This window comes from Tiliqua scincoides, chromosome 7 (assembly GCF_035046505.1).
Source record: "Tiliqua scincoides isolate rTilSci1 chromosome 7, rTilSci1.hap2, whole genome shotgun sequence".
NCBI classification, from domain to species: domain Eukaryota; kingdom Metazoa; phylum Chordata; class Lepidosauria; order Squamata; family Scincidae; genus Tiliqua; species Tiliqua scincoides.
The window spans coordinates 76,048,097-76,065,268 of NC_089827.1; the positions used below are offsets into that span (position 1 = coordinate 76,048,097).

Here is a 17,172-nt window from a genome sequence, read left to right on the forward strand (position 1 = left end):
AGATTGTAATGCAGGGAGGTAAGTCCACATCCTGAACCATGACCTGTGTTTTCTTCAGGCTGATTGTCAGTCCAAAATCTTGACAGGCCTTGCTAAAATGATCCATGAGCTGCTGGAGATCTTTGGCAGAGTGGGTAGTGATAGCTGCATCGTCGGCAAAGAGGAAGTCACGCAGACATTTCAGTTGGACTTTGGACTTTGCTCTCAGTCTGGAGAGGTTGAAGAGCTTTCCATCTGATCTGGTCCGGAGATAGATGCCTTCTGTTGTAGTTCCAAAGGCCTGCTTCAGCAGGACAGCGAAGAAGATCCCAAACAAGGTTGGTGCAAGAACACAGGCCTGCTTCACGCCGCTTCGGATGTCAAAGGGGTGTGATGTGGAGCCATCAAAGACAACAGTGCCCTTCATGTCCTTGTGGAAGGATCTGATGATGCTGAGGAGCCTGGGTGGACATCCAATCTTGGGGAGAATCTTGAAGAGGCCATCCCTGCTGACCAGGTCGAAAGCCTTCGTGAGATCTATGAAGGCTATAAAGAGTGGCTGTCGTTGTTCCCTGCATTTCTCCTGCAGTTGTCTAAGGGAGAATACCATATCAGTGGTGGACCTGTTGGCTCGGAATCCACACTGTGATTCTGGATAAACGCTCTCTGCAAGTACCTGGAGCCTCTTTAGTGCAACTCGGGCAAACAACTTTCCTACAACACTAAGGAGAGAGATGCCACGGTAGTTGTTGCAGTCACCCCTGTCGCCTTTGTTCTTGTACAGCGTGATGATGTTTGCATCCCTCATGTCTTGAGGTACTCCACCTTCTCTCCAGCAGAGACAAAGGATTTCATGCAGCTCAGTGACGATGATCTCTTTGCAGCATTTTAGGACTTCAGCAGGGATGCTGTCTTTTCCAGGTGCCTTGCCAAAGGCAAGGGAGTCCAGGGCCACGTGAAGTTCTTCTAGGTTTGGTTCACTGTCAAGCTCCTCCAGCACAGGCAGACACTCAATGTTGTTCAGCGCTTCTTCCGTGACTACATTTTCTCTGGAATATAGCTCAGAGTAGTGCTGCACCCAGCGTTCCATCTGCTGCGCCCGATCCTGGACGACCTCGCCTGTTGCAGACTTCAGAGGGGCAATTTTCTTCTGTGTTGGACCTAGGGCCTGCTTGATACCATCATACATCCCCTTGATGTTGCCGTGTCAGCTGCTATCTGTATCTGGGAACAGAGCTGGAGCCAGTAGTCGTTAGCACATCTCCTGGCAGTCTGCTGGACTTTTCTGCGAGCACCTCGGAGGACCTGCAGGTTGTGCTCACTGGGACAGGCCTTGTATGCTGCTTGAGCTCTCCTCTTTTCCTCAATGACTGGTGTCAATTCCTCAGCGTGGGCTTCAAACCAGTCTGCTGTCTTGTTGGTCTTCTTGCCAAATATGGACAAGGCGGTGTTGTAAACGGCATTCTTGAAATGTTCCCATCTGTTGGATGCGTTTGCATCGACCGGGCCTGGAAGAGATTCCTCAAGCACTCGTGCAAATTCCTCCACTTTTCTCTGATCCCGGGTCTTGCTCGTATCAATGCAAGGTCTTCCTTCCCTTTTCATGTGATACAGTCGCTTTGTTTGCAGTTTCACTCTGCTGCACACCAGCGAGTGGTCGGTGTCACAGGCAGCACCCTGATAACTGCATGTGATCTTGATGCTGGGAAGGCTGGAGCGTCTGGGGAGAATCAGGTCGAGCTGGTGCCAGTGCTTTGATCTTGGGTGGTAGTAATAATAATAATAATAATAATAATAATAATAATAATAATAATAATAATAATAATAAACTTTATTTTTACCCCGCCTTTTTCCCCGAAGGGACTCAAGGCTGCTTACAACAGGTTAAAACAGATTAAAAACATAATTTAAAACAAATAAAAAACATATTAACACATATCATAAAAACAGGAGTCAGATAAAAAATAGGTAAAAAGAGCACAGAGCAGCAGCAAATCATAAAAGAATCAGGCCTGTAAAAAAATATTAAAAGATGTTAAAAAGGCCGAGAACTTAGAAGGCTTGTTTAAACAGAAGGGTCTTCAGGCCTCGCCAAAAGGTCTCAAGAGAGGGAGCCATTCTTAAGTCAAGGGGAAGGGAGTTCCATAGCGTTGGTGCCACTACTGAGAAGGTCCTATTTCTTCCCACCGCCCCACATACCTCCCTAGGCGGCGGCACTTGTAAAAAGGTCTTCTCTGATGACCCAAGAGGACAAGCCGGATTGTACGGGAGTAGGCGATCTCTAAGATATCCTGGCCCAGAACAGTATAGGGCTTTAAAGGTCAAAACCAGCACCTTGAATTGGGCCGGGAAATGAATGGGCAGCCAATGCAGCCACTGGAGAAGTGGACTGACAGAATCAAACCGCCTTCCTCCAGTAACCACACAACGGGCCGCCGCATTCTGCACTAGTTGCAGTTTCCGAACCGTCTTCAAGGGCAGCCCCACATAGAGCATGTTACAGTAATCTAACCTCAATATCACTGAGGCATGGATCACCGTGGCCAGGTCTGCACAATCCAAGTATGGCCGCAGCTGGCGCACCAGCTGAAGCTGAGCGAAGGCCCCCCTAGCCACAGCCGCCACCTGGGAATCCAGGAGCAGCTGTAAGTCCAGGTGGACCCCCAAGCTGTGGACCTGCTCCTTCAGGGGGAGTGCAACCCCATTCAGCACAAGCCGATAATCCAGCACCTGCATCGAGGATTTCCGAACCAGGAGAGCCTCTGTCTATCCAGATTTAATTTCAGCTTGTTAGCCCCCATCCAGATCCTCACTGCCTCCAGACAGCACTCCAGGCCCTCAACCGCCACCCTGGAGTCTGAAGAAAAGGAGAGATAGAGCTGGGTGTCATCGGCATATTGATGGCACCCCACTCCAAACCCCTGGATGACCTCTCCCAGTGGTTTCATGTAGATATTAAATAGCATGGGGGACAGAATTGAACCCTGCGGCACCCTGCACCTCAATGGCCAGGGTGTCGAACAGGCATCCCCCAGCACCACCATCTGGGACCGATCCTCCAAGTAGGAGCGGAACCACCGCAAAACAGTGCCTCCAACTCCCAACTAGGCCAATCAACCCAGAAGGATACCATGGTCGATGGTATCGAAAGCCGCTGAGAGGTCCAGCAGGACTAACAGGGACGCACTCCCCCCGCCCAGTCCCTGGCATAGGTCATCCACCAAGGCAACCAAGGTGGTTTCCGTCCCAAAGCCCAGCCTGAAGCCAGATTGAAAAGGATCCAGATAATCCACTTCATCCAGGACCCTCTGGAGTTGGGACGTCACCACCTGCTCAATTACCTTGCCCAGAAACGGGATGTTGGAGACTGCCCGGTAGTTATCTAACACAGTGGAATCCAAGGAGGTCCTCTTCAGGAGGGGGTGAACCACTGCCCATTTCAAAGCGAGTGGTAACGTCCCCTCCATCAAGGAAGAGTTGACCACCCTCCCTGTCCACTCAGCCAGTCTACCCCGGGCAGCTCTTATCAGCCAAGCTGGGCAAGGGTCAAGCAGGCAGGCAGATGGCCTCACACCCCAAAGGAGTCTGTCCACATCCTCAGGCTATACAAGCTGAAAAGAATCCCACAACACAGGACAAGCAGTTGCCAAGGGGACATCATCAGACTTTGTCAATGTGGCATCCAAGTTGTGACGAATACGATTGATTTTATCTGCAAAATGTTGTGCAAACCCGTCACAGCGGCTGACCGTGTGTTCCTCCTGGTCTACTGGGGGGGCCTGATGGAGGAGGCCCCGCACCACATGGAACAGCTCTACCGGACGGTTGTCAGCAGACGCAATGGTAGCAGAGAAGAACAATCTCTTCGCTGCTACCACCGCCCCGGAATAGGCTCTGTAATGAGCTCTACTCCGTGTCCGATCGGATTCATCCCGAGTTTTCTGCCACCGTCGCTCTAGATGCCTGCCCTGCTGCTTCATCATTTGCAGCTCCTCAGTGAACCAAGGAGCCGCTCCGAGTCTGCAATGTGGCAGAGGTCGCTCCGGAGCAATCTCATCCACTGCCCTGGTCATTTCCCCATTCCAGAGGTCAACCAGGGCCTCAGATGAGACGCCAGTCTTGGCAGTGGGGAAATCCCCCAGAGCCCTCAGGAAACCCTCAGGATCCATTAGCCTCCGGGGGCGGACCATAGAAAACGGTCCACCGCCTCTTCGTTGGTAGGAAGTCGCAACAAGCCTAAACTTTACCAGAAAGTGATCTGTCCATGACAACGGAGTGATCTTGATCTCCTCTGCATCCAGATCACTGCCCCCGTGCCCAGCTGTGAACACCAGGTCCAGCACGTGTCCTGCCGTATGTGTTGGGGCCCAAATCTTCTGAGACAGGCCCATGGTTGTCATGGCGGCCATGAAATCCTGAGTTGCACCTGCCACAGGGGCCACGGCATGAACATTGAAGAAGTTCATATTTTAGTTGTAGGGAGAAGTTGTATATTTTAGTCAAGAGATCTGCAACTTCATTCTTCAATTCCTTAATAACTCTTGGGTGGATGCCAACAGGGCCCAGTGACTTATTGATCTTTAGTTTATCAATTAGGTCTGAATCATCTTTTCTTTTCACCTCTATCTGACTTAATTTCTTGGTCAGAAGGGGCCGTTCAGGCAGTGGTATCTTCCCGAGGTCTTCTGCCATGAAGACAGATGCAAAGAACTCATTCAATTTTTCTGCCATCTCTAAGTCTCCTTTTATCTCCCCTTTCCCTCCCTCACCATCCAGAGGGCCAACCGCTTCTCTGGCGGGTTTCCTGCTTCTAACATACTTGAGGAAGCTTTTATTATTCCCCTTAATGTTGCTGCCTGTGTGTTCCTCATAGTCTCTCTTGGCCTCCCATATCACCTTCTTACCTTTCTTTTGCCTCAGTTCACGTTCATTTTATTCTCCTCATTAGGGCAAGACTTCCATTTATGGAAGGAAGCTTCCTTGCCCTTTATGATCTCTCTAGCTTGGCTTGTTAGCCATGGGGACACCTCCTGGACTTAGCTGAGCCCTTCTTCCTTTGCAGTATACACTTCTGCTGGACCTCTATTACTGTTGTTTTAAGCAACCTCTATGCACTCTGGAGAGATTGGACTCTTTACCTTCCCTTTCAACCTCCTTCTAACCAGCCTCCTCATTCAATTCAATTCAAACCTTTATTGGCATATAAGCCTCCTCATCTGAGGGAAGTTCACTCATTGGAAGTCAAGGGTTTTTGTGACAATTTGCCTGGTATTCTTCCCCCAACATGCATGTTGAAATGGATTGCAGCATGATCACTGTTCCCCAATGGCTCAGTAATGTTTACATCTCTAACCAGGTCGTGCATACTGCACAATATTAAATCCAGAGTCACCTGTCCTCTGGTGGGCTCCATGACTAGCTGCTCTAAGGCACAGTCATTTAGCATGTCAAGGAATCTGGTCTCTTTTTCGTGACCAGAACACAAGTTGACCCAGTCGATGTGAGTATAATTGGTCCTCCATGATTACAACCCTGTCCCTCCTTGAGACCTCCCTGATCTGTTTCCTCATTTCAAGGTCCCCTTCCTGTTTCTGGTCTGGAGGATGATAGTACACCCCCAGTATTACATCACTCCTCAGACCTGGTAATTTAACCCACAAGGATTCTATGGTGGTCGGACCTGCCTTCAGTTTCTACTTTGCAGGATTCTACCCCTTCTTTAACATAAATGGCCACCCCACCTCCAACATGCCCCTCCCTGTCCCTCCTGTAGAGTTTATAGCCCAGGATTGTGGTATCCCACGGATAGTATTATTCCTAAAAACCATAATTTCCACAATTTTCGTCACTAATTATGTCACTTCCCTTTTACAACTTATTGGTTCCATGCTGTATCATAATAACATCTGATTGGTTATTTGAGTAATTCTCATTAGTCCATTTTGAGTTAAGGAAATCTACTTTTTGTTACATAAGACTGTTGTATTTCTGTTTTCTGATTTTTTGGCCATAACCTTTGATAGAATGGATAGAGTGGAAATGGTTTGTTTCATTGCATTCCACTGTAAATTGTGCATCAAATGGTAAAATAGCATAATGGTATCATTTCTACAAATCACAATTTTAGTAATTTTAGTCACAAGAGGGGTAACCCCCCTGCACCATGGCACCAAGGTCCCACAGTCTCTTCAGCCCTTCAGTTTTGACATCACTGCTCTGTAAGCCTGAAATGAGAGACCATACGTACTGGGCCATGATCCACTGTAGGAGTGATTTGTTTTGGTGGTCATAGACTGGGTGGATGTAAACATAGTTCAGGGGGGCTGGCTAATCCTACCTAACTTCCCTTCCTGCATCTTTAATTTAATTTAAAAAAACCTGAAATTGATTTCCATTAAAATAGAATGGAATTAATAACCTGCAGAAGAGTACCCCAGACTGCCAAGGGAGGGAAGGTGTGTTCAATTGGTTTCATAAATTAAAAATTGGGCACTTGTGTCATTTCTGCACAATGTTACATATATGCTACAGGGATCAATTGTGTTCACCTGTGGGCTAGGCAGAAATGGGTTAATAAAGTGGCCCAGGTTAAATCCAAGTGGTGTCTTTGTGGGGAATGGGAGGCTCAATAGAGTGCCAGATGCAGGGGAGTGGCAGCAAGATGCAAGTATCTTGTGGTCATGTGTGCTCCCTGCAGCATCTGGTGGGCTACCGTGAGATACAGGAAGCTGGACTACATTGGCCGGGGGTCTGATCCAGCAGGGCTTGTCATATGTTCTTATGTTCTCTGCACTTTGCATTTAAAAGTTTAATGTGATTAAGCAATAAAAGAAATGTTTATTATTTTTATTCCTCCTGTCCTGTTGGTTCCTCCTTTTGTGAGAAGAATGAAGCTGTTTGATTTCTAGCAGTGTCTCAATACTTTTTCGAGCTCAGATGATGCCCAAAGTGTTGCCAAGTGAGATGAACAAGCCCCAAAGATGGAACAGGTTCTTACTATCACTTTGATGTGGACTGTATGGAGGGAAAAAGCAAAACGGCTTCCAACTCCTCTATTTTCTTGTCCTCCCTTCCTCCACAGGGCTATAAAGAACAGCAAGGGACTGCACAGCAAGAAGGAAGTTCCAATTCACCGGGTGGCTGACATCTCTGGGGTAAGATGGACTTGACAAGTCAAACCTAATTCGGCCAGTAGTAAAGTCCAGAGAAAGCTGAGGTGGTGTGTTATTGGAGATATCAAAATACTCTTAAAATGGCAAGTGGTCAGCTCTTCAGCATGAATGTCTCATAGAATCATGGAATGTTATAGTTGGAAAGGATCCTGGAGATCATCTTGTCCAACCTCTTGCACAGTACAGGCAAATGCTACAGTGTCCCTGACAGGTGGTCATCTAGCCTCTCCAGTGAGGGGAAGCCTACAACTGTTCAAGGCAGCAGCGGTGAAGCTAATGTACTTGACACCCAGGGTCAAATTAGATTTTGGAACCCCACCCAGATAACCCCCCATTGATGGAAGCTTTAAACAGGAACTTCTTGCTATCATGAAAACTGAAAGTTCCTGTTTAAAGGCTCTAGGAGCTTGTCTGAGTTGCAGTGATGCTCCTCTCCCCTATTATTCAGAATACCCGCTGGAGCCTTTAAACATGGAGTCCCTGTTTAAAGGCTTTGGGATCCTTCCCGTAGCACCGTGGAACCTGCAGCAATTGCCCTCTCCACCCCCTAGCAACGCTGCCACAAGGCAGACCTTTCCAATGCCAGATGGTTCTAGCAATGAGAAAATTCTTTCTCATTTGCCATCTAATTCTTAATTGCAGAAGACCATCATAATATTTATGGTTAAAATAAGAGATTTTTTTTCCAATTAGCAATTTACTTAAAGTATTTGTTAGGACTTCAGCAGGGATCCTGTCTTTCCCAGGTGCCTTGCCAGAGGCAAGGGAATCCAGGGCCATGTTAAGTTCTGCTAGGGTTGGTTCACTGTCAAGCTTCTCCAACACAGGCAGGCACTCAATGTTGTTCAGTGCTTCTTCGGTTACTACAGTTTCTCTGGAGTATAGCTCAGAACAGTGCTGCACCCAGTGTTCCATCTGCTGCGCCCGATCCTGGATGACCTTGCCTGTGGCAGACTTCAGAGGGGAAATTTTCTTCTGTGTTGGACCTCGGGCCTGCTTGATACCATCATATATCCCCTTGATGTTGCCTATGTCAACTGCTATCTGTATCTGGGAACAGAGCTGGAGCCACTAGTCGTTAGCACATCTCCTGGCAGTCTGCTGGAATTTGCTGCGAGCAGCTCAGAGGACCTGCAGGTTGCGCTCACTGGGACAGGCCTTGTATGCTGCTTGAGCTCTCCTCTTTTCCTCAATGACTGGTGTCAACTCCTCAGAGTGGGCTTCAAACCAGTCTGCCATCTTGTTGATCTTCTTGCTGAATACGGACAAGGTGGTGTTGTAAACGGCATTCTTGAAATGTTCCCATCTGTTGGATGCATTTGCGTCAGCTGGGCCTGAAAGCAATTCCTCAAGCGCTCGTGCAAATTCCTCCACTTTTCTCTGATCCCTGGTCTTGCTGGTGTCAATGTGAGGTCTTCCTTCCTTTTTCATGTGATACAGTCGCTTTGTTCACAGTTTCACTCTGCTGCACACCAGGGAGTGGTCAGTGTCGCAGGCAGCACCCTGATAACTGCGTGTGATCTTGATGCTGGGAAGGCTGAAGTGTCTGGTGAGAATCAGGTTGAGCTGGTGCCAGTGCTTTGATCTTGGGTGTCTCCAAGAGACTGTTAGGGCTTCGTGTTGAAGAACATGTTGCTGATGCAGAGACCGTGATGACAGCAAAACTTTAGCAGGCGTTGGCCATTTTCGTTCATTTTCCCAGTGCCGAACTGACCTAGCAAGTGGGCCACGAACTGTGATCAGCACCAACTCTAGCACTGAAGTTGCAGAGTATGAACAGTAGCTCTTTCTCGGTGATTTTCTTGATAGTGTGCCCAGGTTGTCAGAGAATTTGTCTTTAGCTTCTGCTGGAGACAACAGAGTCGGTGCATGTGCACTGATGAGATTGGCAAGTCCTGCTAATGAGTGGAGCTGCAGGGACAAAATTCTTTCACTTCCTGCAGTAGGTGGGATGATGGATTCCAGCAGGGTATTTTTGACTGCAAAGCCAACGCCGTGTTCCCTGATCTTGTTTAGTCATTTTCCGTGTCAGAAGAATGAGAAATTTCTCTCCTTGACAGATCCTGAATCTTGCAACCTCATCTTGAAGGGTGTTGATGTCCATCTGCAGTCTGCTCAGTTCCATGTCCAAGGTGCTACATGCTCAATTCCTTATTCAAGGTGCACCAGTTCCAAGGTGCTACATGACCCACCTGAAATTAGTGTAATTAGTCTGTAGTGTAATCAGTGTAATTACTATGTGGAACTCCTTGCCACTGTAAGTTGTGATGGCATCTCGCCTAGATGCCTTTTAGAGTGTATTGGACAAATTTCTGAAGGAAAAGTCCATCATGGGTTACAAGTAATGATAGGTATATGCGTGCTTCTGAGGGCACCAGAATGCACATTATATCTTGTTGTCTTGTGTGCTCCCTGAAGCATTTGATGGGCCACTGTGAGATTCAGGAAGCTGAACTAGATGCGCCTCTGACTGATCTAGCAGGTCCTTTCTTATATTCTTAAATTAGACCTCAACCCACCTAGTGGATCCTGACACACAGTTTGAGAAACACTGTATATATCAGCCCTTGTCACCCACAGATTTTGATCCATAGATTTGACTGAACATTGGTCCTCCAAGCCATGTTGAGGCCTGACATGTACCCTCTGAACATGATCAGAGCTCTGCTGTAGTCACATACAAAATTCTGGGGCATGGGGAGCATTATTACAAGAATTTTTGTAGGGACTGTACAGAGTTCTAGGGCGAATTACTACAAGGTGGACATGTATACCTTGGCAGCTGCTGCCTTTGGCACATGAGTCCTGCAGGGAGTGGTGCTGGGGGCCTCAAGCAGTTCCCACTCTTGAATGGAGACATCACTTGGATACATTCCAGGTGCCAAGACTGAGCCATCTTGGGACCACTAGAGAAAAGGGGAAGTTTGAACTTAGCGGTGAATCATCTTTCGCAGTGGTGCCAGGTTGGCTCAACTGCTCTAAGAGCCAGAGGCACTAATAGGGCAGGAACTGAACCTGAATGAGGAGAATATTATGCAGGACCCCAAGAATTAGGGAACCCCATGCGTACATAACCTTATGCCCTTAGGCCACAGACCAGGTGTGGATGGAGCGGGGTCCAAGACAGGATATGGAGATGACTGCCCATTGTAGGCATGAGAGCCTCTGCACAAGATAGCACTATGGGAAGGGCATGAGGCTTTCCTCAACCAGGTGCCCTTCCCCTCAGGAAGATTCAGAACATCTGAAACTGTCTACCTGAGAGAGAGGGACCTCCCAGATTCCAAAACTAAGCCACTCAGGGTCACTGAGAAGGGGAATTCTTGGGTAAGCTCAAACTTCCCATTTTATTCCCAATTCCTTTTTAAAGGTCCTGAGCATGTAATTAGCTTTCTTCACACAGTCATGCATGCGTGCGTGCGCGCGTGCACAGACAGACAGACAGACAGAGACACACACACACACACACACACACACACACACACACACACACACACAAACACTTTATTTGAGCTCTCCACCAGAACTTTATGATTTCTCTCTGGATCTGTCACAGACAACTCATAACTCATTAATCTTTATATAAAGTTCTGATTCTTTGCCCCAGTGTGCATGACTTTACACTTACTTACACTGAAACACATCTGCCGTTTTGCTGCCCAGTCTCCCAGTTTGGAGAGATCCTTCTGGAGCTCTTCACAATCTCTTCTGGTCTTCACCACTTAGAAAAGTTGACTGTCATCTGCAAACCTGCCCACCTCGCTGCTTAGCCCTACTTCCAGGTCATTTATGTTGAAAAGTACAGGTCCCAGGACAGATCCTTGGGGCACACCACTTTTCATCTCTCTCCATTGTGAAAACTGCCCATTGACACCCACTCTCTGCTTCCTAATCCAGGAGAGGACCTGCCCTCTAATTCCCTGACTGTGGAGTTTCCTCAGCAGCCTTGATGACGGAGCGTGTCGAACACCTTCTGAAAGTCCAGATATATAATGTCCATGGATTCTCCCGCATTCACATGCCTGTTGCCCTTATCAAAGAATTCTAAAAGGTTTGTGAGGCAAAACTTACCCTTACAGAATCCATGCTGATTCTCCCTCAGCAAGGCTTGTTTCTCTGTGTTTTGAGACTCTATCTTTGATGAGGCATTCCACCATCTTACCCGGTATAGATGTTTGGCTGACAGGCCTATAGTTTCCCAGGTCCCCTCTCCTTCCCTTTTTAAAGTTTGGTGTGACATTTGCTATCCTCTAGTCTTCTAGAACCATGGCCATTTTAGGGGAGGTGTTGCATATTTTGGTCAAGAGATCACCAAATTCATTCTTCCATTCCTTAATAACCCTTGAGTGGATTCCGTCTGGGCCCAGTGTCTTATTGATCTTTAATTTGTCAATTAGGTCTGAAGCATCTTCTCTTTTAATGTCTACCTGACTTAATTTCTTAGTCAGGAGGGGTTATTTGGGCTGCAGTATTTGCCCAAGGTCTAATACTGTAAAGACAGGTGCAAAGAATTCATTTAATTTCTCTGCCAAGTTTTCATTTATCTCCCCTTTCCCTCCCTCACAGTCCAGCAAGCCAACCACTTCTCTGGCAGGTTTCCTGCTTCTAACATTTCTGAAGAAGCTTTTATTATTCCCCTGAATGTTGCTGGCCACATGCTTCTCAAAGTCTTTCTTGGTCCCCTGTATCATGTTTCTTTTGCCACAGTTTATATTTCTTTTTATTCTCCTTATTTGAACAATATTTCCATTTATGGAAGGAAGCTTCCTTTCTCTTTACAGCCTCTCTAACTTTGCTCGTTAGCCATGCTGGCACCCACCTGTACTTAGTCTAGCACTTAGTCTAGCACTTAGTCTAGCCCTTCTTCCCTTGCAGTATATACTTCCGCTTGGCCTCTATTATCTTTTTTTTTTAACAGCCTCCATGCACTCTGAAGAGATCATACTCTTCTTACCTTCCCTTTCAACTTTCTTCTATCTAGGTTCCTCATTTGGGGGAAGTCTGCAATTTGGAAGTAAAGAGTTTTTGTTTCAGATTTGTTTGGCACTCTTGTCTGCCATGATATGCATGGCAAAACAGATCACAGCATGGTCACTGTCCCTAGATGCCAAGTAACACTGAGAAGGGAAATTCACTGGTAAGCTCAAACGTCCCCTTTCTCCCTTGTATGCCGACACCCTAAGAGATCTCTCCTCATTGGCTGCATGGGTCTTTATGTCTTGTGACAAATCTCTGTTTGACCAGTTTCAACAAATCCGGTTTATTGGCACTGTGTTGGGGTCTAGCAGGAAATGTCTATTTACTTCTTGGTCAGTGACTTGGCAGCTGAGGTCACAGACATTAGCATTCATTGCACTATCATCATGCAGTTAGGGATTAATGTAGCTATGACAGCAGTTACTCATTTCACCTACCTGCAAGTGTGATTCTTTCCACGGTGGTTTCTTGTCTTGTACCCAGTAGTCTACTGTCAGCCTGACTCTTGGCTATCTCACTTTGTGTATGCCACTCTTTCCTATGCTATTACTTCAGCCACAATGATCTGTGCAGTGTTCCTTTTTGAACCTACAGTCCCTCTGTTTTCACACACCACAAAACATACCAGAGGGGATGAAGCATATGCTACATTTGACAATCTGTGGCTGACATTCCCTGTCTGGAATGCAGCTTCAATAGCCTTGAGCTACTTGCAGCTTACAGATGTTGAAAGTCTTTGGACTGCTTCTCCACGGTCCTTCTGTGCAGATTGTTGGGGATTAAAAATTACATTAATAAACAGTGTGCCCAGAACTCACTCTGGAATTCTAAGAACGATTTGTTCAACATGACATCCTTCCCTGAACAGTACTCAGCCACAATCAAACAAACACTCTTCCAGACTCACTGAGGAAGTATTGGACTGTCTCATATGTGGTCTCTCACCACCTGTGACCCTCTTGAATGCCTACAGGACCCTGATAACTGTCATCTTTTACAGGGACAATGAAAATTAACTACACTTCTGCAATTGTTATGGGGGGAGAGGACCCCAAATCCTTGCTTGTTTAGGAAACACTCAGCTGCAGTTGGAGTAATAGCCCCTATCTACATTTCCCTTCTTTCCCAAGTCCTCCACTAAACTGGAGCTGCATCTTTGTTGACTGCCTCCCTGCTGCCCCCCATATTGAGTTTGCTGTTTCCGGTCACCAATAGACTGGAAGCGAAGTGTGTTCCACAGACTTGGACAAAGTTCTTACACCTGAACAAACCCTTGCTTAATCCACCAGCATGGAGGATCCAGATCCCCATTGCAAGGGGGAGGGCAAGATAAAAATTACTAAATAAATAAAAAAGCTTAATCCAAACAAGATGGAGGTGCTATTGATCAGAAGGAGAGCTGATTTGGCTTTGAATTTACAGCTTAGTCTCAAAGTTTGAACTCCTATTGAAAGACCATGCTTACAGTTTGAGAGTTTTTCTTGATCCTTGTCTGACATTTAGAGCCCCAGCTGATAGGTGCGGTCAGGAGTGTGTTTGCCTGGCTTTATCTGGTGTGCTTTTTTTCCTGACAAAGGCAGATCACATTATGGTAATCCGTGGCTGGGTCATAACACAACTGGATGCCTAATACAATGTATTCGGGGCTACCCCTTGAAGATTGTCCAAAATTTCCAAGTGGTGCACAATACAGTGAGTAGGTACTTTTCTGAGTTCCATTGGTCAGGCTGCATTACTTACCCTGCACATGCCTGATCTCGGAAGCTAAGCAGGGTCAGGCCTGGTTAGTACTTGGATGGGAGACCACCTGGGAATACCGGCTGCTGTAGGCTTATACCATAGTCTTTTGAGACGGAAGGTTGCCAACCATTACTTCAGTGTTTTCCCATTTGTACTGGCTCTCTTAGTATGTTTCTGAGACCAATATCACATGCTGATCACAACCTTTACAGCCTTTTGGGCCTAGACTCTAGAAGGACTACCTTCTTTCATTTGAACTTACCATTTCGCTGTGTTTGTCATTGCAAAACCTGTAGATAAAGGAATGTGGTACACTACTTCTGCCACATTCTTGGTCCCTACCCCCCACAATCTCTTTAACATTGGGAACCCTGTATGGTACTTCTTGTTTTGTTTAAAGGGGCTACACAAAAAAGGGGGTGGGAGGTAGAATCATACGGTAAGTTAATAATGATAGGGTTGGTATTCATGAGGTATTCTAGTCCAACCCCCTGCCTTTAGCAGGAAGTCCTCCTACAGCATCTTTAGCAGGTTCTTGTCAAGCCTTTGCTAGAAGTTTTCCAGTGAGAGAGAATCCACCACCTCCCTTGGCAATCTATTCTGAGGCTGAACTACTCTTACCATCAGGAATTGTTTCCTGATGTCCAGCTGGAATCTCTTCTCTTGCAATTTATACTCATTGGATCTATTTCTACTCTCAGAGGCAGTTGAGATCAAAACTTTCCTTCTTCCACATAACAGCCCTTCAGGTATTTAAAGAGCACTATCATATACACTCTCAGACTTCTCTTCTCCAGGCTAAACAACTTGTTGCCAGTCAGTTTGCTTCCTCTCGCTTTTAGTGAGTAGAAAGCGGCAGTGGCATAGCTAATTAATGTGTAGCCTAGTGCAGAGTTCAGAATGATGCCCTGGAACAACCAGAAGTGACATCATACCCAGGCTTTTTAAAACCTGCATCCTCCCAGCAGCTCACCACCTACTTGATCTGCCACTTTCCCCCAAGCCGGTGGCATAGCTAAGGCATCTGCTACCTGGGATCAAAGAAGATTTTGTAGCCCCCCTTCCACAACAAAATCAAATTTAATTAAGTAAATAAATAAAACATGTGCCCCTTATTGGTTAGAGAGAATGTATTGGGGTGAAGCGGGACTGTTATTCTTCCCCTGCTAATTATAAGAGGAGCACCACTTGAAAAAGTGCCTCTTTACACAGTTAACAGGAGTAACTGTATTAGGATACATAGAAATCAGAGTGGACTCATATTAACATGTTATTGGTTCCATGCTGTATCATAATAACATCTCATTGGCTCTCGGAACAATCAGTTTCTAGGTCAGTTCTGAGTTAAGAAAATCTGCTTTTTATTCCATAAGGCAAGTTCTGTTTTCATTTTCTGATTAATTGGCCGTAACTTTTGATAGAATACAGATGCTATCATTTTTCCATTGCATTCTGCATTAAATTACCTTTCCTTTTTTGTGCAAAGTTTATTTATTTATTACAGATACAGGTAAGGAAAATGAGTTAAACTTAGGGCTGGGACTACACAGGTTACACATGAGGGTATTGGCCATAGATTAAAATATGTCTTAATCCAAAAAAGAAATCAACAATGACTGAAAAGAAAAATTGTCATTGATACAAAAATTATCATATTTGTCATTATACTAATTAATGATTTAACTAAACAGTCAATATTGTTTAACTAAAATTATCTATCCAGTCATAAAAAGGCTTCAAATTTTGCGCATACAATATTCTTGCTGCTATACTGATATGTACAATAATATGTTTCTTATATTGGTCTTCAATTTCTGATGTCACATTTAAGAGGAATATTTCCAGTTTGGATGGTAATACACAATTCAACATCTCTTGTAATAGTATATATTTTCCAATATTTCTTTGCTTTTCCATATATCCACCACATATAATAGAAAGTTCCCTCTATCTCTTTGCATATCCAACAGTTATTTGATGACCCAAGGTACAATTTTGCTACTTCCTCTGGAATTAAATATCATCTATAAAACATTTTATATAAATTCTCTTTAGAAGATGCCGCTTTAATTATCTTAATACCACTTTAGTTATCTTAATATTTGTGTTCCAAATTTGTTTTCATTTACATCTGCTTTGATTTGACATAATTAATGGAATACTCACTTCTGAGGAGAATTCAGTCCATTAATATCTACAAAGAAATTTCCACTTGTTCAGCCACTTTCATTTTCTGTCTTAGTACTTTCTTTGTTCTCTGGCTTGTTGGTATTTTCCTTTTTGCTCCTCCCACTGCTCCTTCCAGTACTTCTTCTTCTTCTTAACTCTCTTATATTTCTTGATCCCTCTCTTTTCTTCTTCCGTTTTCTCTATTCTATTCTTTTTGGATTTAATTCAAAGATTATTCTTCTTCTGCATTAAATTACCTTTCCAATGATATATAACATGATGGTATTATTTGTACACACCAAGGTTTTCACAGTTTTGGCCACTAGTATCAAACTCAGCTTGTTGCCCCCCCTAAAGCTTGTTGCCCAATGTGACTGCTACCCTCTGTACACCCTTAGCTATGCCACTGGAAGGCGGATCAGAGTTGCTCAGTCCCCAGTGGGCTTCAAGGAGGTAGCAGCAGACTTGAGGTGAAAAGCGGTTTTTTCCTGCTTACAGCTTGCCATCTGATGTGAGCACCTCACCCTTAGAAACCCTGCTGAAGGCATGGTTTGTGAGGAAAAGGCCTTTTTGGTAATGGTGCCCAGACTGTAGAACTCGCTTCCCAGAAAGATTTAACTGGCTTAGTCTTTATCAGATTTAAAGTCAGGAAACACATAATTTTTTAAATTAACATAGGAACATAAAAATAGCTCTGCTGGATCCTGTGTCCTGTTGGCACTCCTTTGCTCCAGGTTTTCAGAGATAGACAACCTCTAAAATACATAGGCTACATACAGTCATTACAGTTTATAACCTCCATCAATCTGTCCAATCCCCTTTTCTTTTGTTTTTCTTTATATTCCTGTTGCCCTGTCTTCTCTTGTGCCTTAGTTCTTATTGTGATTTTATTGCTCTGAGTAGTCCTTGTTGTTAAGATTGCATGCCCCTGTGGAAGATGTCAGGCCTCTGGCATAGATGTTGTGGGAGGAAGAGTAAAGTGAGCAGTGGGTGAACACACAGTGGAGTTTACAAGTAAACACATTTGGAGAATCCCTGTGTATTGGGCCATGAAAGGAAATTGGGTTTTTCCTGACCAGGAAGGCTGCCAGATCCAGCATATGCCAGTTTCCTATCCTGGCTCCTGTGGCCCCTT

General features: G+C 45.4%; 1 protein-coding gene across 2 annotated transcripts in view; it reads left to right on the forward strand.

The window, feature by feature from the left end:
* Positions 1 to 17,172, forward strand: part of SND1 (staphylococcal nuclease and tudor domain containing 1) — a 252,010-nt gene that overhangs the window by 133,319 nt on the left and 101,519 nt on the right. For both annotated transcript variants that reach the window (XM_066634033.1, XM_066634034.1), the window contains exon 14: positions 7,061 to 7,133. In XM_066634033.1, the coding sequence (XP_066490130.1) occupies positions 7,061 to 7,133 (73 nt within the window). The remainder of the gene's footprint in view (positions 1 to 7,060; positions 7,134 to 17,172) is intronic.